Below are 17,135 nucleotides of genomic sequence, written 5' to 3' on the forward strand. Positions count from 1 at the left end.
AGAACACAATCCAATCACTACAAAAACATAACATTTCACAAAACATGAATGCAATGAAATATCATCTTAATCTCTTACTATTGGCACTTGAAACGGTCCAAGAGCTCCAGCCACAATTAAAGATTGCGTTGATCCTGACTCAGCTATAAGGGCAGATATAGCTGGGGTACACGGTGAAGTCGATTCCGTCTCCTCAGGTCTGCTTACCAGTGTCAGTGCAGCACGCAGAGCATTTGTAGGAGATGCACATGAATCAAGGATCCTATAGCCAAGAGATATGTTTGGCAGGAGAGCAGGATCTTTGTTGATTTCTTCCATTGCAAATATCATCACTTGGGTCCACCGAAAAGGTTGTAGTTTAAACCTAAAATGTTTAGGTTATTTAAAGAGATTGCAAAGTTGCAGAGTCACACAATTGCCATTAAAAAAAAAAAAAAGGAGCACGTTAGAAATGAATACAAGCCAAATGTAGTAACTCTTACCCCACACATTCAACACCAGGTGGATTGCTCTTGAATGCAGAAGTTCTACTCGTCTCTTTGTTGAAAATTGAGAAAATTCCTCCAATCATTATATCTCCCTGCTTAAACAAACTCGGCATATCAAACCTACCTAACAGTTCACAACCAGAAACAGTTTTTAAATAGAGGGCACACAGTAACAACAATATAGCTCTCTGCATGTTTGCTCAGCATGTGAGATGAGGACACAGCTATTTTATAAACTGTATCCGATGCAGGGAGATGCCCACTTCTTAATGCTGGATTATTTCCCAAAGGACAGAATGATCTTGCATCTGAAAGGTTGGTACAATACTGCTACAGTAAGGACACACAGGACACTGACATGTAAGTACACACATACAATATAGACTGACAAATTTTAGCATTTGGCTTTGCACGAGAAATACATATATATTGTATATTTGGACAAGGTGGTAAGACTAAGTGAGGTGTGAGGGACCGGGCGTGTATTTGAATCGGCAACGCCGATATAATATACAACCAAACCCCAAACAAAGCAATTCTAAAGTAACTAAGCTGACTCAAATAAATCCAAACAAATCAATCAAGGCAAACAAACCCCAAACAAAGAAAAGAAACACACTCATGCAAATCAAAATACTGAACCAAATAACGGAATGCAAAATAAGCAAATGAAAATAACCACACTCATGGAAATAAATAAAAATATAACAAAATACACACAACCAAACACAAAAGACCTGGATTAAGGAAAATGAAAATGAATAATCCAAAACCAATATAAAGCAGTACACTATTAAAAGTAATAAAAATAACCTGCATGCAGCCGTCTGATGGCCGTGGGCTGCAGAGTCCGCAGAGCGCTGAGACACCCGTGCTAAAGTGCTGCTGTGCAAACCTGCGCCTCTGGTAGATCAGAGATCAGCAGCACCAACAATCTGACCTACAATTTGCTTTTGTAGGTCATGAAGAGGCATCGTTTCAGTCTGTTTCATAAACACTTAAGAACTCTTCGAAGGGCATGTTATTTAAAATTTCATTTTAATTTTCAAATTTATTCAAAGCAGGCCTGTTAGCATATTGTTTGCTTCCGGGTCGTGCTGGCAGGCGCGCAAAATCATGTGCTAGATTGCAGCCTCTCGAATCAAACTTTTTAACCAGTTTTAAGTATGAACACTTGCTACACACTTTAGAGTCTTTTTACTACTGTTTTTATCCTTCATTACAAGCGGGATTCAAACAATCGGTGCTCCCGGTCGAAAATTCTAAGAAATAAACTGGGCCTGGAACACCATGTCTCTTACCTTGCCCTCTGGCTGCAGAAGCTGTCTTCATCTCACTGAAAAGATCGTAGAGTTGGAGGAAAGAATCCACAAACTGTACCGAATTCGGGAGGCAGAGAATTTTCTGGACACAATTGTCTTCGGCGGGCCTGCCCAGTCCTCCGTCTGTGGCACTGAGGGGCCGGCTGGTGCTTCTACCAGCATGGCAGACGCTGTTTCACCTCCACCCGCTTGCAATGCCTCCTACCTGGCCGACCCTGCTCCTTCACCTGGAGGCTCCACCCAGGGCACCTGCACAGAGGCTGAGGAACAGACCGACGCGGCTTCTCGGCTGGTCTCTACTCCACCCGCTGCCCCCACTACCTCCATACCAGCGGACCCTTGGCTCCTGCGCGGGGCGAGACCGAAGCTCCGGGTAAACTGCTCCACTCCGCTCCACTCGGAGCAGTGGGAAGTGGTCGGTGACCGTATGAAGAGAAATTCCTCCTGTGTTCCAGCTGCATTGGACATCAAGCTGGGGAACCGCTTCGATATCCTGGACGATGAATTTCCACCTTTAAGCAACCAGCGGACGCCTCCATCGCTCTCTCCTCCACACCGGCACTGGGCACCGGCTAACTTCACGCCACGTCCACGCCGCGACCAAAAACCAGCTGCCACCCATTCCCGACCGGCCTGGTCGAAGAGCAGGCTGCAAGGTCCTCTGTGGAGCATCAGCACAACCAGCCCCCGGGGAGGTCTGCCCCTTACCGCCGCAGGCTCCTAATGGAAGCCTTGAACCAGCGCTCGGCGGAGCTTGCCCATCCAAAGTCATCGGAGGTGCTCTCCCCAACGGATCCCATCTCCTCACCATCGTCTGGCACCGCCTCTGACCTCCGAGGCTCCGCTGGCGGCCTCCCGTCGCGGGATCAGCGGGAGCACTCTGCGGTGAACACCGCTGGAGCACGTCCCCATCAGTGCAGTCCACCACCTTCTGAAAACATCCAACCTGCTTCCCCACAGCCCCTCATCCCGCCATCCACTCTGATCATAGGGGATTCAATAATTAGGAATGTACGGTTCTTCAACGCAGTCACACAGTGTCTTCCCGGTGCTACAGTCACTGATCTCCACATAAAGCTCCAGGAAATGCTGCCGTCGCTCCCCTCTTCCATCAGCAGGATAATTATCCACGTTGGAACAAACGATACGACCCGTCTTCGTTCGGAGGTAACAAAATCCGATTTTAACTCTCTTTTTAACCTCCTTAAGCACTCAGGGAAGACTGTTTTTATTTCAAGCCCCATCCCGACTGTCAACGTGGTGCAGGTCGCTTCAGCCGATTCCTGAGCCTTCACTCCTGGCTGCTATCTGCATGCTCTGCACTTAACCTGGGTTTTATAGACAATTTTAATCTGTTTTGGAACCGTGCGTCTCTTTTTGGCCGCGACGGACTTCACCCAAACAAACTGGGCTCTCGTGTGCTGATTGCTAATATGCAGCATGCAGTGCAGACACACCCACACCCACGTTGACTATTTACTCCGCAATAATGCCCACCTGACAGTCCCACCTCCTCACCTGCGGATCATACCCAATCTAACGCTACACAATCTAATGTCCAACATACAAACACGCCCCTCTGTCTCTCTCTATCTCCTACACCATCACCACCGGTCTTCTTCCCGATTACCACTGTTTCATCAAATCGAGTCCCGAAACAAAGCCGTCCTTCCTTTACCTCCTCCTCACATATTATCACTCCACCGCGCAACTTAATAAAAATCACTCCAACACATCCAGGTACCATGAAGCCAAATGAGCCCACTAAACTTGCACTTTTAAATATCAGATCCCTCCCCAATAAAACTTTTTATATTAATGGTTTTATTTCAGAACATGGTCTTAGCTTTTTATTTTTAACTGAAACATGGCTCAACTCAACTGCACCTGCTTACCTTTTAGAGTCCTCCCCAGCAAATTTTAACTTTTTATTCTCCTACAGACAGAACAGGAGAGGGGGAGGGATCGCCAGTATTTTTTCTAGTGGTTGTAACTGTTCATCTTGCTCACTTGGTCAGTTTCAAACCTTTGAATACTTAGCCATGGTCATAAAATCACAGCAGCCTGTTCTCACTGTCACCATCTACCGCCCACCCAAATACAACAACATTTTTTTAACAGAATTTTATGATTTTATGTCCATTGTTTTAACTGGCTATGATAAAATGATTTTACTTGGTGATTTTAACTTTCACATTAACAACTCCACCGGCACAAGGGCTCAGGACTTCCTCGATTTAATTTTGTCTTTTAACCTCACTCAGCATGTACAGACTGCCACACACATCCATGGAAACACCTTAGATCTAGTAATTACAAAGGGCATTGATATTGAAATTTCATCCATTGCACAAGTCCCCGTTTCTGACCATTTCTGCATCTTTTTTAACACCACCTATTCTGTTTTTAATGAACCTCCTGAAACCACTGTCACAAAGCGTACCATCAATGAACATGTAACTCAACACTTCACTAATCTGCTGAATAACTTTCCTCCATCCACATCCTGCTCACCTGACCACCTTATTACTGATTTTAATAAAAAACTCACACTCTGTCTGGACACAGTTGCCCCAGCACAAACAAAAAAAAGGCAGCTGCACAACAGACCACCCTGGAAAACTGCTGCTATTTGTCAGCTCAGGAGAGAATGTCGGAAAGCAGAGAGGAGATGGAGGAAAGACAAGTTACATGTTCATTCTGAGATTTTTAAAGAACAAGTTTTTATCTATAATAATGCAGTCCGGAAAGAGAGACAAGCCCATTTCTCAAAGATTATTTTAGAAAACCAAAATAACCCCAAAGTGCTTTTTACCACCATCGACAGAATTTTAAACCCCCAACCCATTCTTACTCATAATAACTCAACTCTCAAATGTGAAGACTTTGCCAACTTTTTTAAAGAAAAAAATGTTTTAATCAGGAAAAGTATTTTAAATGTAGTTAGCAACTTCCCCTGGGATTCCTCGGCCTTCGGGCCCCCAGTCACCATGCCATCCTTTGTTTTAATGACAGAAGGGGCTGTGGGTGAAGTAGTGAGCAAGATGAAGTCTGCCACTTGTGTTTTAGATCCCATCCCTACAAAACTGTTTAAATCCTGCTTCCCTAGTCTCTCACATGAAACAACCATGATCATCAACTCATCACTCAGCTCAGGCATCTTCCCCTCAGTTTTTAAGACCTCCATGGTGAAACCTACCCTCAAAAACCCCAACTTAGATCCCTCAGAGTTAAAAAAAACTACCATCCTATTTCTAACCTCCCCTTTTTAAGCAAAGTTTTAGAGAAAATTGTTTTTAATCAACTTTTAGTTCATGTAATCAATAATAACGTTTTAGAGAGATTCCAGTCAGGCTTCAGAGCGAACCACAGCACAGAGACTGCCCTCCTTAAAGTTACAAATGACATCAGACTGATTTTAGATGAAAACAATGTGGCAATACTCGTTCTTTTAGACCTCAGTGCTGCGTTTGATACTGTCGACCACGACATTTTAATCAAAAGACTTGGGAAATGGGCTGGTCTCTCTGACCATGTTTTATCCTGGTTTAGTTTTTATCTTTTTAACAGACAGTTTTTTTTACCAGCCTCGGTGCTTGTGTGTCTCAGACACACAATTTTAACTATGGAATTCCTCAAGGAAGCATTCTTGGGCCCATTTTATTCTCCTTATACATCTTACCCCTTGGACACATTATCTCAAGTCATCACATCAATTACCATTTCTATGCAGACGACACCCAACTATACATCTCTGTCTCACCCCATCACCCAAATGCTCTTCACTCCCTCACCGCCTGCCTTTCTGACATCAATGCATGGATGAGCAAGAACTTTTTAAAATTAAACGAAGACAAAACTGAAATTCTTTTAATAGGACCCAAGGCAGCCCGAGAACAACTCCAGACTACTCTGAGAGATTTTAACAGTCAAATTAAATCAAAGGTCACAAACCTGGGAGTGGTTTTAGATTCAGATTTTAATTTTATTGCTCATTTTAACAAGGTCGTAAGTACTTCATTTTATCATCTTAGAAACATAGCAAAAGTCCGACCTTTTTTATCACAGAAAGATGCCGAAATTTTAATTCATGCTTTTATTACAAGCCGCATTGATTACTGCAACTCCCTTTTTACAGGCCTGCCCAAAAAGTCTCTCAAGAAACTGCAGGTTGTTGAGAACGCTGCTGCCAGAGGAAAACGAGGAGAAAGAAAAGCGTCCACCCCTCTTTTAATAACTTTGCACTGGCTCCCTGTTTCTTTTAGAATTTATTTTAAAGTCCTTTTACTTGTTTTTAAAGCTCTTAACAGCTTTGCTCCTCCATACATCACTGATCTCCTGTCATTTTATGTTCCAGCCCGATCACTGAGGTCCTCGAATGCATCCCTTTTAAATGTTTCTCGTGTGTCTCACACAAGCACCGGCCAGAGGGCTTTCTGTTTTTATGCCCCTAGGCTATGGAACTCTCTGCCTCTGGACATCAGAACGGCGAGCTCTCTGGTTGTTTTTAAAAGTAAACTTAAGACTTACCTTTTTAATCTAGCTTTTAATTTGGAGTAGTTTATTTTAGCCCAGGACTGCATTATTATTATTATTATTATTATTTTTTTTTTTTTTTTATTATTATTATTTTAATCATTATTATTATTTTTAATAATTATTGTTTTAACATGTATTTATTTATCATATTTATTTTGTGTTCATCTGATCTCTTTAACTACCTAATTTTTAACTTTTCTTTCCACTCTTACTTATTTTATTAATTTTACTGTGTTGATTTTCTTTTTAAAGTATTTCTTTCTTAATCATGCCTTTTATAATTTTACCATTGCTGTTGTCTTCTGACTGTCTGTTACTCTGTGAAGCACTTTGGGCTACATGTTTTGATGTATTAAAGGTGCTATATAAATAAAGTTGAGTTGAGCTGAGTTGAGCTTATTACGATGGCCAACAAGGGCAAAAAGTAAGTGTGGGGTGAGTGAGCGTGATGCTGTCGCCCAACATAACAGCTGTCCAGCTAAGTAGCTCATTTTAGAGAGCTAGAGTTACTGTCTGAGCAGTGAGTGTTATGGATATAGGATTGTAGCCCCAACACTTACTGACCTTACCTTTCCAAATTAAATGAATAGTCTAATATGCACACATTTGTTTTCCACACCTATGTGTTTGAAACCAAGTAAAAACACAACTTTCTATTCCATTTTCTTCTTCTACTTCAACTTCTGCTTCATATCCAAATGACACAAAACATTTTTTAAAAGTAAAGTTTAATAGATTTTTATTGAGATCTTGGATACATTGCAATAATTGGATGTTATAAAAAATCACAACACATGACACAACATATTTTAAATTTTTTTTGAGGACTGTGGCCTCTGTACATGGGTCACGCCCTAAAACAGCTAGGCCAACTGGCACACCATACCATCCATAGTTTTGACATGAAGTACATCAGGAGCATTAAAGTAATTCATTAAAAAAAATAATACCTAAATTAAATTAAATTGCTGTTGAAGCGTGTTTTTGTTTTATAAAATAAATCTTTCTTTGCACATATGCTATGGTTCAACCTTACACTGTGGGAAAATTCAAAATAACAGTAGAATCTTCTTGACATGGTCTCATATTTTTTTAATTTTTACAGTTTTCCCATGACATGTTTCTTTGTATTTTTTTCTGGCTTGATCAATATTATGTAACATTTTGGTGCAAAAATGCTTATCAATAATCCAAATGCTGAAGATAAAATGGCAAATATCTCAACAGCTACAGTGAACTTCCCAGGAGAGCTGACATACGCTGGGATAAAGGTGATCCAGACAGCACAGAATATCAGCATGCTGAAGGTGATAAATTTAGCTTCATTAAAGTTATCAGGCAACTTTCTTGCTAGAAAAGCCAGGGCCAGACATATTATTGCAAGGATCCCGATGTAACCCAGTACTGCATAAAAAGCAGCCTCAGAGCCTGTGTTGCACTCTAAAACAATCTTTGTGTTGCTGTATCTGAAAACCATGTCTGAGAAAGGAGGGTTCAATCTCAGCCACAACACACATATAACTATCTGAATCAAAGTGCAGGAGCAAACTATTATCCTCTGCTGTGCAGGTCCAAACTTTGCTGCAGCTGTCTTGCCAGGGATTGTAGCCTTGAAAGCTGTGACTACAACTATAGTTTTTCCCAAGACACAGGAAATACAAAGTGCAAACGTGACACCAAATGCTGTGTGGCGCAGCATGCACGTCCAGACTGTGGGTCTGCCCATGAAAGTGAGGGGACAGAGGAAACACAAAAAAAGAGAAAACAACAGGAAACAGCTGAGCTCAGAGTTGCTGGCCTTTATGACAGGAGTTTCTCTGTAGCAGATGAAGACAATCATTGTGACCAAAGACAGTGAAGCCCCTATAAGGGATACCACTGTGAGAGCGATTCCCATCGGCTCAACATACGTCAGGAACTCAACTGTTTTAGGAATGCACTCATCTTTTCTCTCGTTGGACCAGTATTCCTGAGGACAGGGAGTACAGTCAGCTGCACCTGTTGAACATCAACAGAGAAATTCAGTGCTGTGACTTAATGTTTTCAAAATGTAAACAATATCCCTCCAAATTCAAAGTCAGAAAACACATAACTGATATAGCAATCATGAAATTTGAGGGCACTTCTTTGACACATTCACCAACACCGTCACACCAACACTGGATCCTGAAAGCTGATTTCTATAGCATACACATGCTTTTCATACCTGTTGAATTGGCTATAGTTCCATCAGCACACGGAATACAGTCAAAACAGCAGGCCGGTTTTCCCTTTATTTGAGCTTTTCTTGTTCCTTTTGGACAAATATTAGAGCACACAGATTTTGGAACCTGGAAAAAAGTTCAAATAATGTGATGATTGAACAGCAATATTCATTTGCAACTGCACAAACTCAGAAACACACTAACAACTCACAAATCAGTTGCATTAAAAAAAGCTTTGCTTTTTACCATTTCTCCTGTCCGCCACACAATGTCTTCGTCCTTGATGCTGAGCTTATAATCACCATTAGCAGCAGAAACAAAATGACCCACTGTGACATGTTGCACCTGACCATCTCTCAGCTGCCAGTTGATAAGATCATAAGAAGCAGGAGGGTCACCATTGGCATCAAAAAACACATCATCCCCAAACTGGTTCCTGAAATTCACCCTTCTTAGGTGGTCAGTGACCTGAACAAAGGAATACATTATTAATTATTGTTCATATGTATAAGATATATCCAAGGGAAACTGTACTGATTATTTTCAGACTGTTGGAGAAGTGGCAGATTTCAATAGCATGACTTCTCACCTTTTTGGGCTGAATTTCTGACAAATTCAAACATGGTTTCATTACTTTTCCTCCAGCTGGTTGGCAGAAAACCAGCTGATGTAGGGCGTGAGCGATGGCATAAACTGCGTTGTAGACATTATAAGACACTCTGAGCTCTGTGACATCGAAGAACACATCTTGTGAATTCATTAATGTCTCATTTCCAGTGCATACTTCACGGACTGCCTTAGTGCCTGTGTGCTCCCCAGGTGGATCAGGTGTGCAGCCCACCATCATCTCCCAGAAATCTCTTACAAAGGCTGCACTTGGATCAGCATAGGGGCTGATGCTTGTAAGAAAGGGTTTGAGTTTTGGAATAGCCATCTTCTGCACCACGAACCCTAGGGCTCCACCAAAAGCTGGGTACATTTCAGGTGTGGAGGGTCGGGCTGCTGTTATCCAGGCCTCGCTGGCAATCCACTGAATCCCTGTGATGTTCTGCTTCACCACCTCTTGCATCAGAGGGTAAAAGTCACCCTCTGAAAGAAAAGCAAGGATGACCTTGACAGTTGACTGCTTTATAATTTCCACAACATCCAGAAATTTATCCATAGGGTATGTTCTTAGAATTGTCCCTACAAATGCGATGCAGATCCCATGTTTCTTAACCTCCTCAGTAAAAGCCTGGATCCCATTCCTCCCATAATCATCGTCTGAGTGTATTGCTCCAATCCACTGCCAGCCAAAACGTTTAACCAGTGCTGCCAGAGCTTTCACCTGGAAGTAGTCGCTGGGAATTGTCCGAAAAAATGTAGGATATTTGGTTTTGTCACTCAGGCAGGCACATGTTGAGACGTAACTTACCTGTGAAAAGAACACCAACATTGGTCTGAAAAGAACACAGTCCAATCACTACAAAAACATCACATTTCACAAAACATGAGTGCAATGAAATATCATCTTAATCTCTTACTATTGGCACTTGAAACGGTCCAAGAGCTCCAGCCACAATTATAGATTGCGTTGATCCCGACTCAGCTATAAGGGCAGATATAGCTGGTGTACACGGTGAAGTCGATTCCGTCTCCTCAGGTCTGCTTGCCAGTGTCAGTGCAGCACGCAGAGCATTTGAAGGAGATGCACATGAATCAAGGATCCTATAGCCAAGAGATATGTTTGGCAGGAGAGCAGGATCTTTGTTGATTTCTTCCATTGCAAATATCATCACTTGGGTCCACCGAAAATTTTGTAGTTTAAACCTAAAATGTTTAGGTTATTTAAAGAGATTGCAAAGTTGCAGAGTCACACAATTGCCAATTTTTTTTAAAAATGAGCACGTTAGAAATGAATTCAAGCCAAATGTAGTAACTCTTACCCCACACATTCAACACCAGGTGGATTGCTCTTGAATGCAGAAGTTCTACTTGTCTCTTTGTTGAAAACTGGGAAAATCCCTCCAATCATTATATCTCCTTGCTTAAACAAACTCGGCATATCAAACCTACCTAACAGTTCACAACCAGAAACAGTTTTTGAATAGAGGGCACACAGTAACAACAATATAGCTCTCTGCATGTTTGCTCAGCATGTGAGATGAGGACACAGCTATTTTATAAACTGTATCCGATGCAGGAAGATGCCCACTTCCTTAATGCTGGATTATTTCCCAAAGGACAGAATGACCTTGAATCTGAAAGGTTGGTACAATACTGCTACAGTAAGGACACACAGGACACTGACATTTAAGTACACACATACAATATAGACTGACTAATTTTAGCATTTGGCTTTGCACCAAAAATACATTTATTGTATATTTGGACAAGGTGGTAAGACTTAGTGAGGTGTGAGGGACCGGGCGTGTATTTGAATCGGCAACGCCACCCCGGGGAATTTCACCCCTGGAAATAGTAACTATTAATTAACTTGCTAAGTAAAATAGCTACACAAGTTTGAGAGACCACTGGGCAGAGGCAGGTTACAATTTGGAAAAGTCTATTTATTTTATGACACAATTTTCTTTTTAAAACGCATAATATAATATACAACCAAACCCCAAACAAGCAATTCTAAAGTAACTAAGCTGACTCAAAAAAAAACAAACAAATCAATCAAGGCAAACAAATAAAACAATGAAAAGAAACACACTCATGCAAATCAAAATACTGAACCAAATAACGGAATGCAAAATAAGCAAATGAAAATTACGGAGACCCTAAAGTGGCGTGCAGAATTTCTTTTTTGGAAAGTATCTCGTGCGCACCAGATACTTTCACGTGAGCGCCAGATACTTTCTCTTGCACATGAGATACCAAGTTAGCAATGGAGATAAACCAGTTTCGATCTAAAAATGACAGTACAGCAGTTAGTTGAGCTTTATTTCAACCTTGGGCTGCCTTATAAAGATATCACGGCTTTGCTTGCACGATCGTCACAACTTGATTGTCTCAGAACGGCACCTAAAATGGATTTTGAAGTCTTACGGTCTGTTCAGGCGTAAGGGATACACATATGGAGTCAGAACAGTCTCATAAATCACAAATGCAAACAGAAGGATTCACAAATGTATTTCAACTCACACACAAACGTATATCATTCTATATAAATGTAAAAAAAAATTCCACAAATAGAAAACAAGATTCACAAACGTATTTTTGATTCACACACAAATGTTTATTGTTTTATATATATGTAATAAAAATCCACAAATATACAATACGTTTGTATCTTGTTACATTTATATACGAACTGTTCAGTCTACATTTACGAACTGTTTGTAATTTGTGAACCTCACTGCATTTGTGAATGGAATTTTTGAGACTGCAGGGCAATGTCTGTAACCAATCAGATGTCTCACTCCTATGCAGCTAATCATAGTGTAGATTTCAGAGTATGTGGTTGTGAAGCGATCCCTTTAGCCATGCCCGAGACCAGAGCGCACAGAGACCAAGACTAGTCGATATCATCCTGCATGTAGGCAGTTATTTAATGAGGACTATGTTTAATCCTTTGTTACAATGGGTAGCCTATCTGCTGACTTCTCACCTGATTTACAAATGTTTTATCCTCACCCCATTACTGTATTATTGATCACTCTGACGTTTGTTTAACTGCATATGAAAAGTGCTATAATTCCTTTAATTTGAAAATTATAGTGAAGAACTGATTTAGCTTTGGTAGCTTTGGTAGTCGTTGGTAGCTTTGGTAGTCTTTGGCAAATATTTGTGTGTGAATCAGAAATACGTTTGTGAATCTTGTTTTTTATTTGTGGATTTTTTTTTTATATTTATATAGAATGACATACATTTGTGTGTGAGTTGAAATACATTTGTGAATCCTTCTGTTTGCATTTGTGATTCATGAGACTGTTCTGACTCCATATGTGTATCCCTTACGCCTGAACAGACCGTAAGACTTCAAAATCCGTTTTAGGTGCCGTTCTGAGACAATCAAGTGGTGACGATCGTGCAAGCAAAGCCGTGATATCTTTATAAGGCAGTCCAAGGTTGAAATAAAGCTCAACTAACTGCTGTACTGTCATTTTTAGATCGTAACTGGTTTATCTCCAGTGCTAACTTGGTATCTCGTGTGCCTGAGAAAGTATCTGGTGCGCACCAGATACTTTCCAAAAAAAAATTTCTGCATGTCACTTTAGGGGCTCTGTAGATGACCGCGGGCTGCAGAGTCTGCAGAGCGCTGAGACGCCCGTGCTAAAGTGCTGCTGCGCAAACCCGCGCCTCTGGTAGATCGGAGATCAGCAGTGCCAACAATCTGACCTACAATTTGCTTTTGTAGGTCATGAAGAGGCATCATTTCAGTCTGTTTTATGAACACTTAAGAACTCTTCGAAGGGCCTTGTTATTTACAATTTCATTTTCATTTTCATATTTATTCAAAGGAGGCCTGTTAGCATATTGTAATCATTGATTTGAAATATCTAGTTGATTAGAGTGAGAGGTTTTTGAGGGAGTAGATGAAGTGACATGTCTTCTGTAATATTACATTGTGCTTATTACGATGGCCAACAAGGGCAAAAAGTGAGTGTGGGCTGAGTGAACGTAATGCTGTCGCCAAACATAACAGCTGTCCAGCTAAGTAGCTCATTTTAGAGAGCTAGAGTTACTGTCTGAGCAGTGAGTGTTATGGATATATGGTTGTAGCCCCAACACTTACTGACCTTACCTTTCCAAATTAAATGAATAGTCTAATATGCACAGATTTGTTTTCCACACCTATGTGTTTGAAACCAAGTAAAAACACAACTTTCTATTCCATTTTCTTCTTCTACTTCAACTTCTACTTCATATCCAAATGACACAAAACATTTTTAAAAAAGTAGTTTTATAGTTTTTATTGAGATCTTCGATACATTGCAATAATTGGATGTTATGAAAAATCACAACACATGACACAACATATTTTCATTTTTTTTTAGGACTGTGGGCTCTGTACATGGGTCACGCCCTAAAACAGCTAGGCCAACTGGCACACCATACCATCCATAGTTTTGACATGAAGTACATCAGGAGCATTAACGTAATTCATTAAAAGAATAAAACCTTAATTAAATTGAATTAAATTGCTGTTGAAGCGTGTTTTTGTTTTATAAAATAAATCTGTCTTTGCACATATGCTATGGTTCAACCTTACACTGTGGGAAAAATCAAAATAACAGTAGAATCTTCTTGACACGGTCTCATATTTTTTTAATTGTTACAGTTTTCCCATGACATGTTTCTTGGTATTTTTTTCTGGCTTGATCAATATTATGTAACATTTTGGTGCAAAAATGCTTATCAATAATCCAAATGCTGAAGATAAAATGGCAAATATCTCAACAGCTACAGTGAACTTCCCAGGAGAGCTGACATACGCTGGGATAAAGGTGATCCAGACAGCACAGAATATCAGCATGCTGAAGGTGATAAATTTAGCTTCATTAAAGTTATCAGGCAACTTTCTTGCTAGAAAAGCCAGGGCCAGACATATTATTGCAAGGATCCCGATGTAACCCAGTACTGCATAAAAAGCAGCCTCAGAGCCTGTGTTGCACTCTAAAACAATCTTTGTGTTGCTGTATCTGAAAACCATGTCTGGGAAAGGGGGGTTCAATTTCAGCCACAACACACATATAACTATCTGAATCAAAGTACAGGAGCAAACTATTATCCTCTGCTGTGCAGGTCCAAACTTTGCTGCAGCTTTCTTGCCAGGGATTGTAGCCTTGAAAGCTGTGACTACAACTATAGTTTTTCCCAAGACACAGGAAATACAAAGTGCAAACGTGACACCAAATGCTGTGTGGCGCAGCATGCACGTCCAGACTGTGGGTCTGCCCATGAAAGTGAGGGGACAGAGGAAACACAAAAAAAGAGAAAACAACAGGAAACAGCTGAGCTCAGAGTTGCTGGCCTTTATGACAGGAGTTTCTCTGTAGCAGATGAAGACAATCATTGTGACCAAAGACAGTGAAGCCCCTATTAGGGATACCACTGTGAGAGCGATTCCCATCGGCTCAACGTACGTCAGGAACTCAATTGTTTTGGGAATGCACTCATCTTTTCTCTCGTTGGACCAGTATTCCCGAGGACAGGGAGTGCAGTCAGCTGCACCTGTTGAACATCAACAGAGAAATTCAGTGCTGTGACTTAATGTTTTCAAAATGTAAACAATATCCCTCCAAATTCAAAGTCAGAAAACACATAACTGATATAGCAATCATGAAATTTGAGGGTACTTCTTTGACACATTCACCCACAGAGTCACACCAACACTGGATCCTGAAAGCTGATTTCTATAGCATACACATGCTTTTCATACCTGTTGAATTGGCTATAGTTCCATCAGCACACGGAATACAGTCAAAACAGCAGGCTGGTTTTCCCTTTATTTGAGCTTTTCTTGTTCCTTTTGGACAAATATTAGAGCACACAGATTTCGGAACCTGGAAAAAGTTCAAATAATGTGATGATTGAACAGCAATATTCATTTGCAACTGTACAAACTCAGAAACACACTAACAACTCACAAATCAGTTACATTAAAAAAAGCTTTGCTTTTACCATTTCTCCTGTCCGCCACACAATGTTTTCGTCCTTGATGCTGAGCTTATAATCCCCGTTAGCAGCAGAAACAAAATGACCCACTGTGACATGTTGCACCTGACCATCTCTCAGCTGCCAGTTGATAATATCATAAGAAGCAGGAGGGTCACCATTGGCATCAAAAAACACATCATCCCCAAACTGATTCCTGAAATTTACCCTTCTTAAGTGATCAGTGACCTGAACAAAGGAATACATTATTTATTATTGTTCATATGTATAAGATATATCCAAGGGAAACTCTACTGATTATTTTCAGACTGTTGGACAAGTGGCAGATTTCAATAGCATGACTTCTCACCTTTTTGGGCTGAATTTCTGTTACATTCAAACATGGTTTCATTACTTTTCCTCCAGCTGGTTGGCAGAAAACCAGCTGATGTAGGGCGTGAGCAATGGCATAAACTGCCTTGTAGACATTATAAGACACTCTGAGCTCTGTGACATTGAAGAACACATCCTGTGAATTCATTAATGTCTCATTGCCAGTGCATACTTCATGCACTGCCTTAGTGCCTGTGTGCTCCCCAGGTGGATCAGGTGTGCAGCCCACCATCATCTCCCAGAAATCTTTTACAAAGGCTGCACTTGGATCAGCATAGGGGCTGATGCTTGTAAGAAAAGGTTGGAGTTTTGGAATAGCCATCTTCTGCACCACGAACCCTAGGGCTCCACCAAAAGCTGGGTACATTTCAGGTGTGGAGGGTCGGGCTGCTGTTATCCAGGCCTCGCTGGCAATCCACTGAATCCCTGTGATGTTCTGCTTCACCACCTCTTGCATCAGAGGGTAAAAGTCACCCTCTGCAACAAAAGCAAGGATAACCTTGACAGTTGACTGCTTTATAATTTTCACAACATCCAGCATTTTATCCATAGGGTATGTTCTTAGAATTGTCCCTACAAATGCGATGCAGATCCCATGTTTCTTAACCTCCTCAGTAAAAGCCTGGATCCCATTCCTCCCATAATCATTGTCTGAGTGTATTGCTCCAATCCACTGCCAGCCAAAACGTTTAACCAGTGCTGCCAAAGCTTTCGCCTGGAAGTAGTCGCTGGGAATTGTCCGAAAAAATGTAGGATATTTGATTTTGTCACTCAGGCAGGCACATGTTGAGAAGTAACTTACCTGTGAAAAGAACACCAACATTGGTCTGTAAAAGAACACAATCCAATCACTACAAAAACATAACATTTCACTAAACATGAATGCAATGAAATATCATCTTAATCTCTTACTATTGGCACTTGAAACGGTCCAAGAGCTCCAGCCACAGTTAAAGATTGCGTTGATCCAGACTCAGCTATAAGGGCAGATATAGCTGGTGTACACGGTGAAGTCGATTCCGTCTCCTCAGGTCTGCTTGCCAGTGTCAGTGCAGCACGCAGAGCATTTGTAGGAGATGCACATGAATCAAGGATCCTATAGCCAAGAGATATGTTTGGCAGGAGAGCAGGATCTTTGTTGATTTCTTCCATTGCAAATATCATCACTTGGGTCCACCGAAAAGGACGCAGGTCAAATCTAAAATGTTTAGGTTATTTAAAGAGATTGCAAAGTTGCAGAGTCACACAATTGCCATTTTTTTTAAAATGAGCACGTTAGAAATATATACAAGCCAAATGTAGTAACTCTTACCCCACACATTCAACACCAGGTGGATTGCTCTTGAATGCAGAAGTTCTACTCGTCTCTTTGTTGAAAACTGGGAAAATCCCTCCAATCATTATATCTCCTTGCTTAAACAAACTCGGCATATCAAACCCACCTAACAGTTCACAACCAGAAACAGTTTTTGAATAGAGGACACACAGTAACAACAATATAGCTCTCGGCATGTTTGCTCAGCTTGAGAGATGAGAACACAGCTCTTATATAAACTGTATCCGATGCAGGAAGATGCCCACTTCCTTAATGCTGGATTATTTCC

At 40.9% G+C, this 17,135-nt stretch overlaps 2 protein-coding genes across 2 annotated transcripts; both read right to left on the bottom strand.

Annotated features, from left to right (window-relative positions):
- Nucleotides 1–7,366: 7,366 nt before the first annotated feature.
- LOC117825933 (extracellular calcium-sensing receptor-like) lies at nucleotides 7,367–10,328 on the bottom strand. The gene is made up of 5 exons (XM_034701922.1): nucleotides 10,077–10,328; nucleotides 9,143–9,967; nucleotides 8,800–9,021; nucleotides 8,556–8,679; nucleotides 7,367–8,347 (listed from the first exon to the last, which is right to left on the bottom strand). The coding sequence occupies exons 1-5, from the start codon at nucleotides 10,326–10,328 to the stop codon at nucleotides 7,449–7,451; spliced, it is 2,322 nt and encodes a 773-aa protein (XP_034557813.1). The 3' UTR covers nucleotides 7,367–7,448.
- A 3,488-nt stretch (nucleotides 10,329–13,816) lies between these two features.
- On the bottom strand, nucleotides 13,817–16,947 carry LOC117825934 (extracellular calcium-sensing receptor-like). The gene is made up of 6 exons (XM_034701924.1): nucleotides 16,844–16,947; nucleotides 16,444–16,729; nucleotides 15,509–16,333; nucleotides 15,166–15,387; nucleotides 14,924–15,047; nucleotides 13,817–14,709 (listed from the first exon to the last, which is right to left on the bottom strand). The coding sequence occupies exons 1-6, from the start codon at nucleotides 16,930–16,932 to the stop codon at nucleotides 13,817–13,819; spliced, it is 2,439 nt and encodes an 812-aa protein (XP_034557815.1). The 5' UTR covers nucleotides 16,933–16,947.
- Nucleotides 16,948–17,135: the final 188 nt, after the last annotated feature.

This window comes from Notolabrus celidotus, chromosome 14 (assembly GCF_009762535.1).
Source record: "Notolabrus celidotus isolate fNotCel1 chromosome 14, fNotCel1.pri, whole genome shotgun sequence".
In the NCBI taxonomy this organism is placed as follows: Eukaryota; Metazoa; Chordata; class Actinopteri; order Labriformes; family Labridae; genus Notolabrus; species Notolabrus celidotus.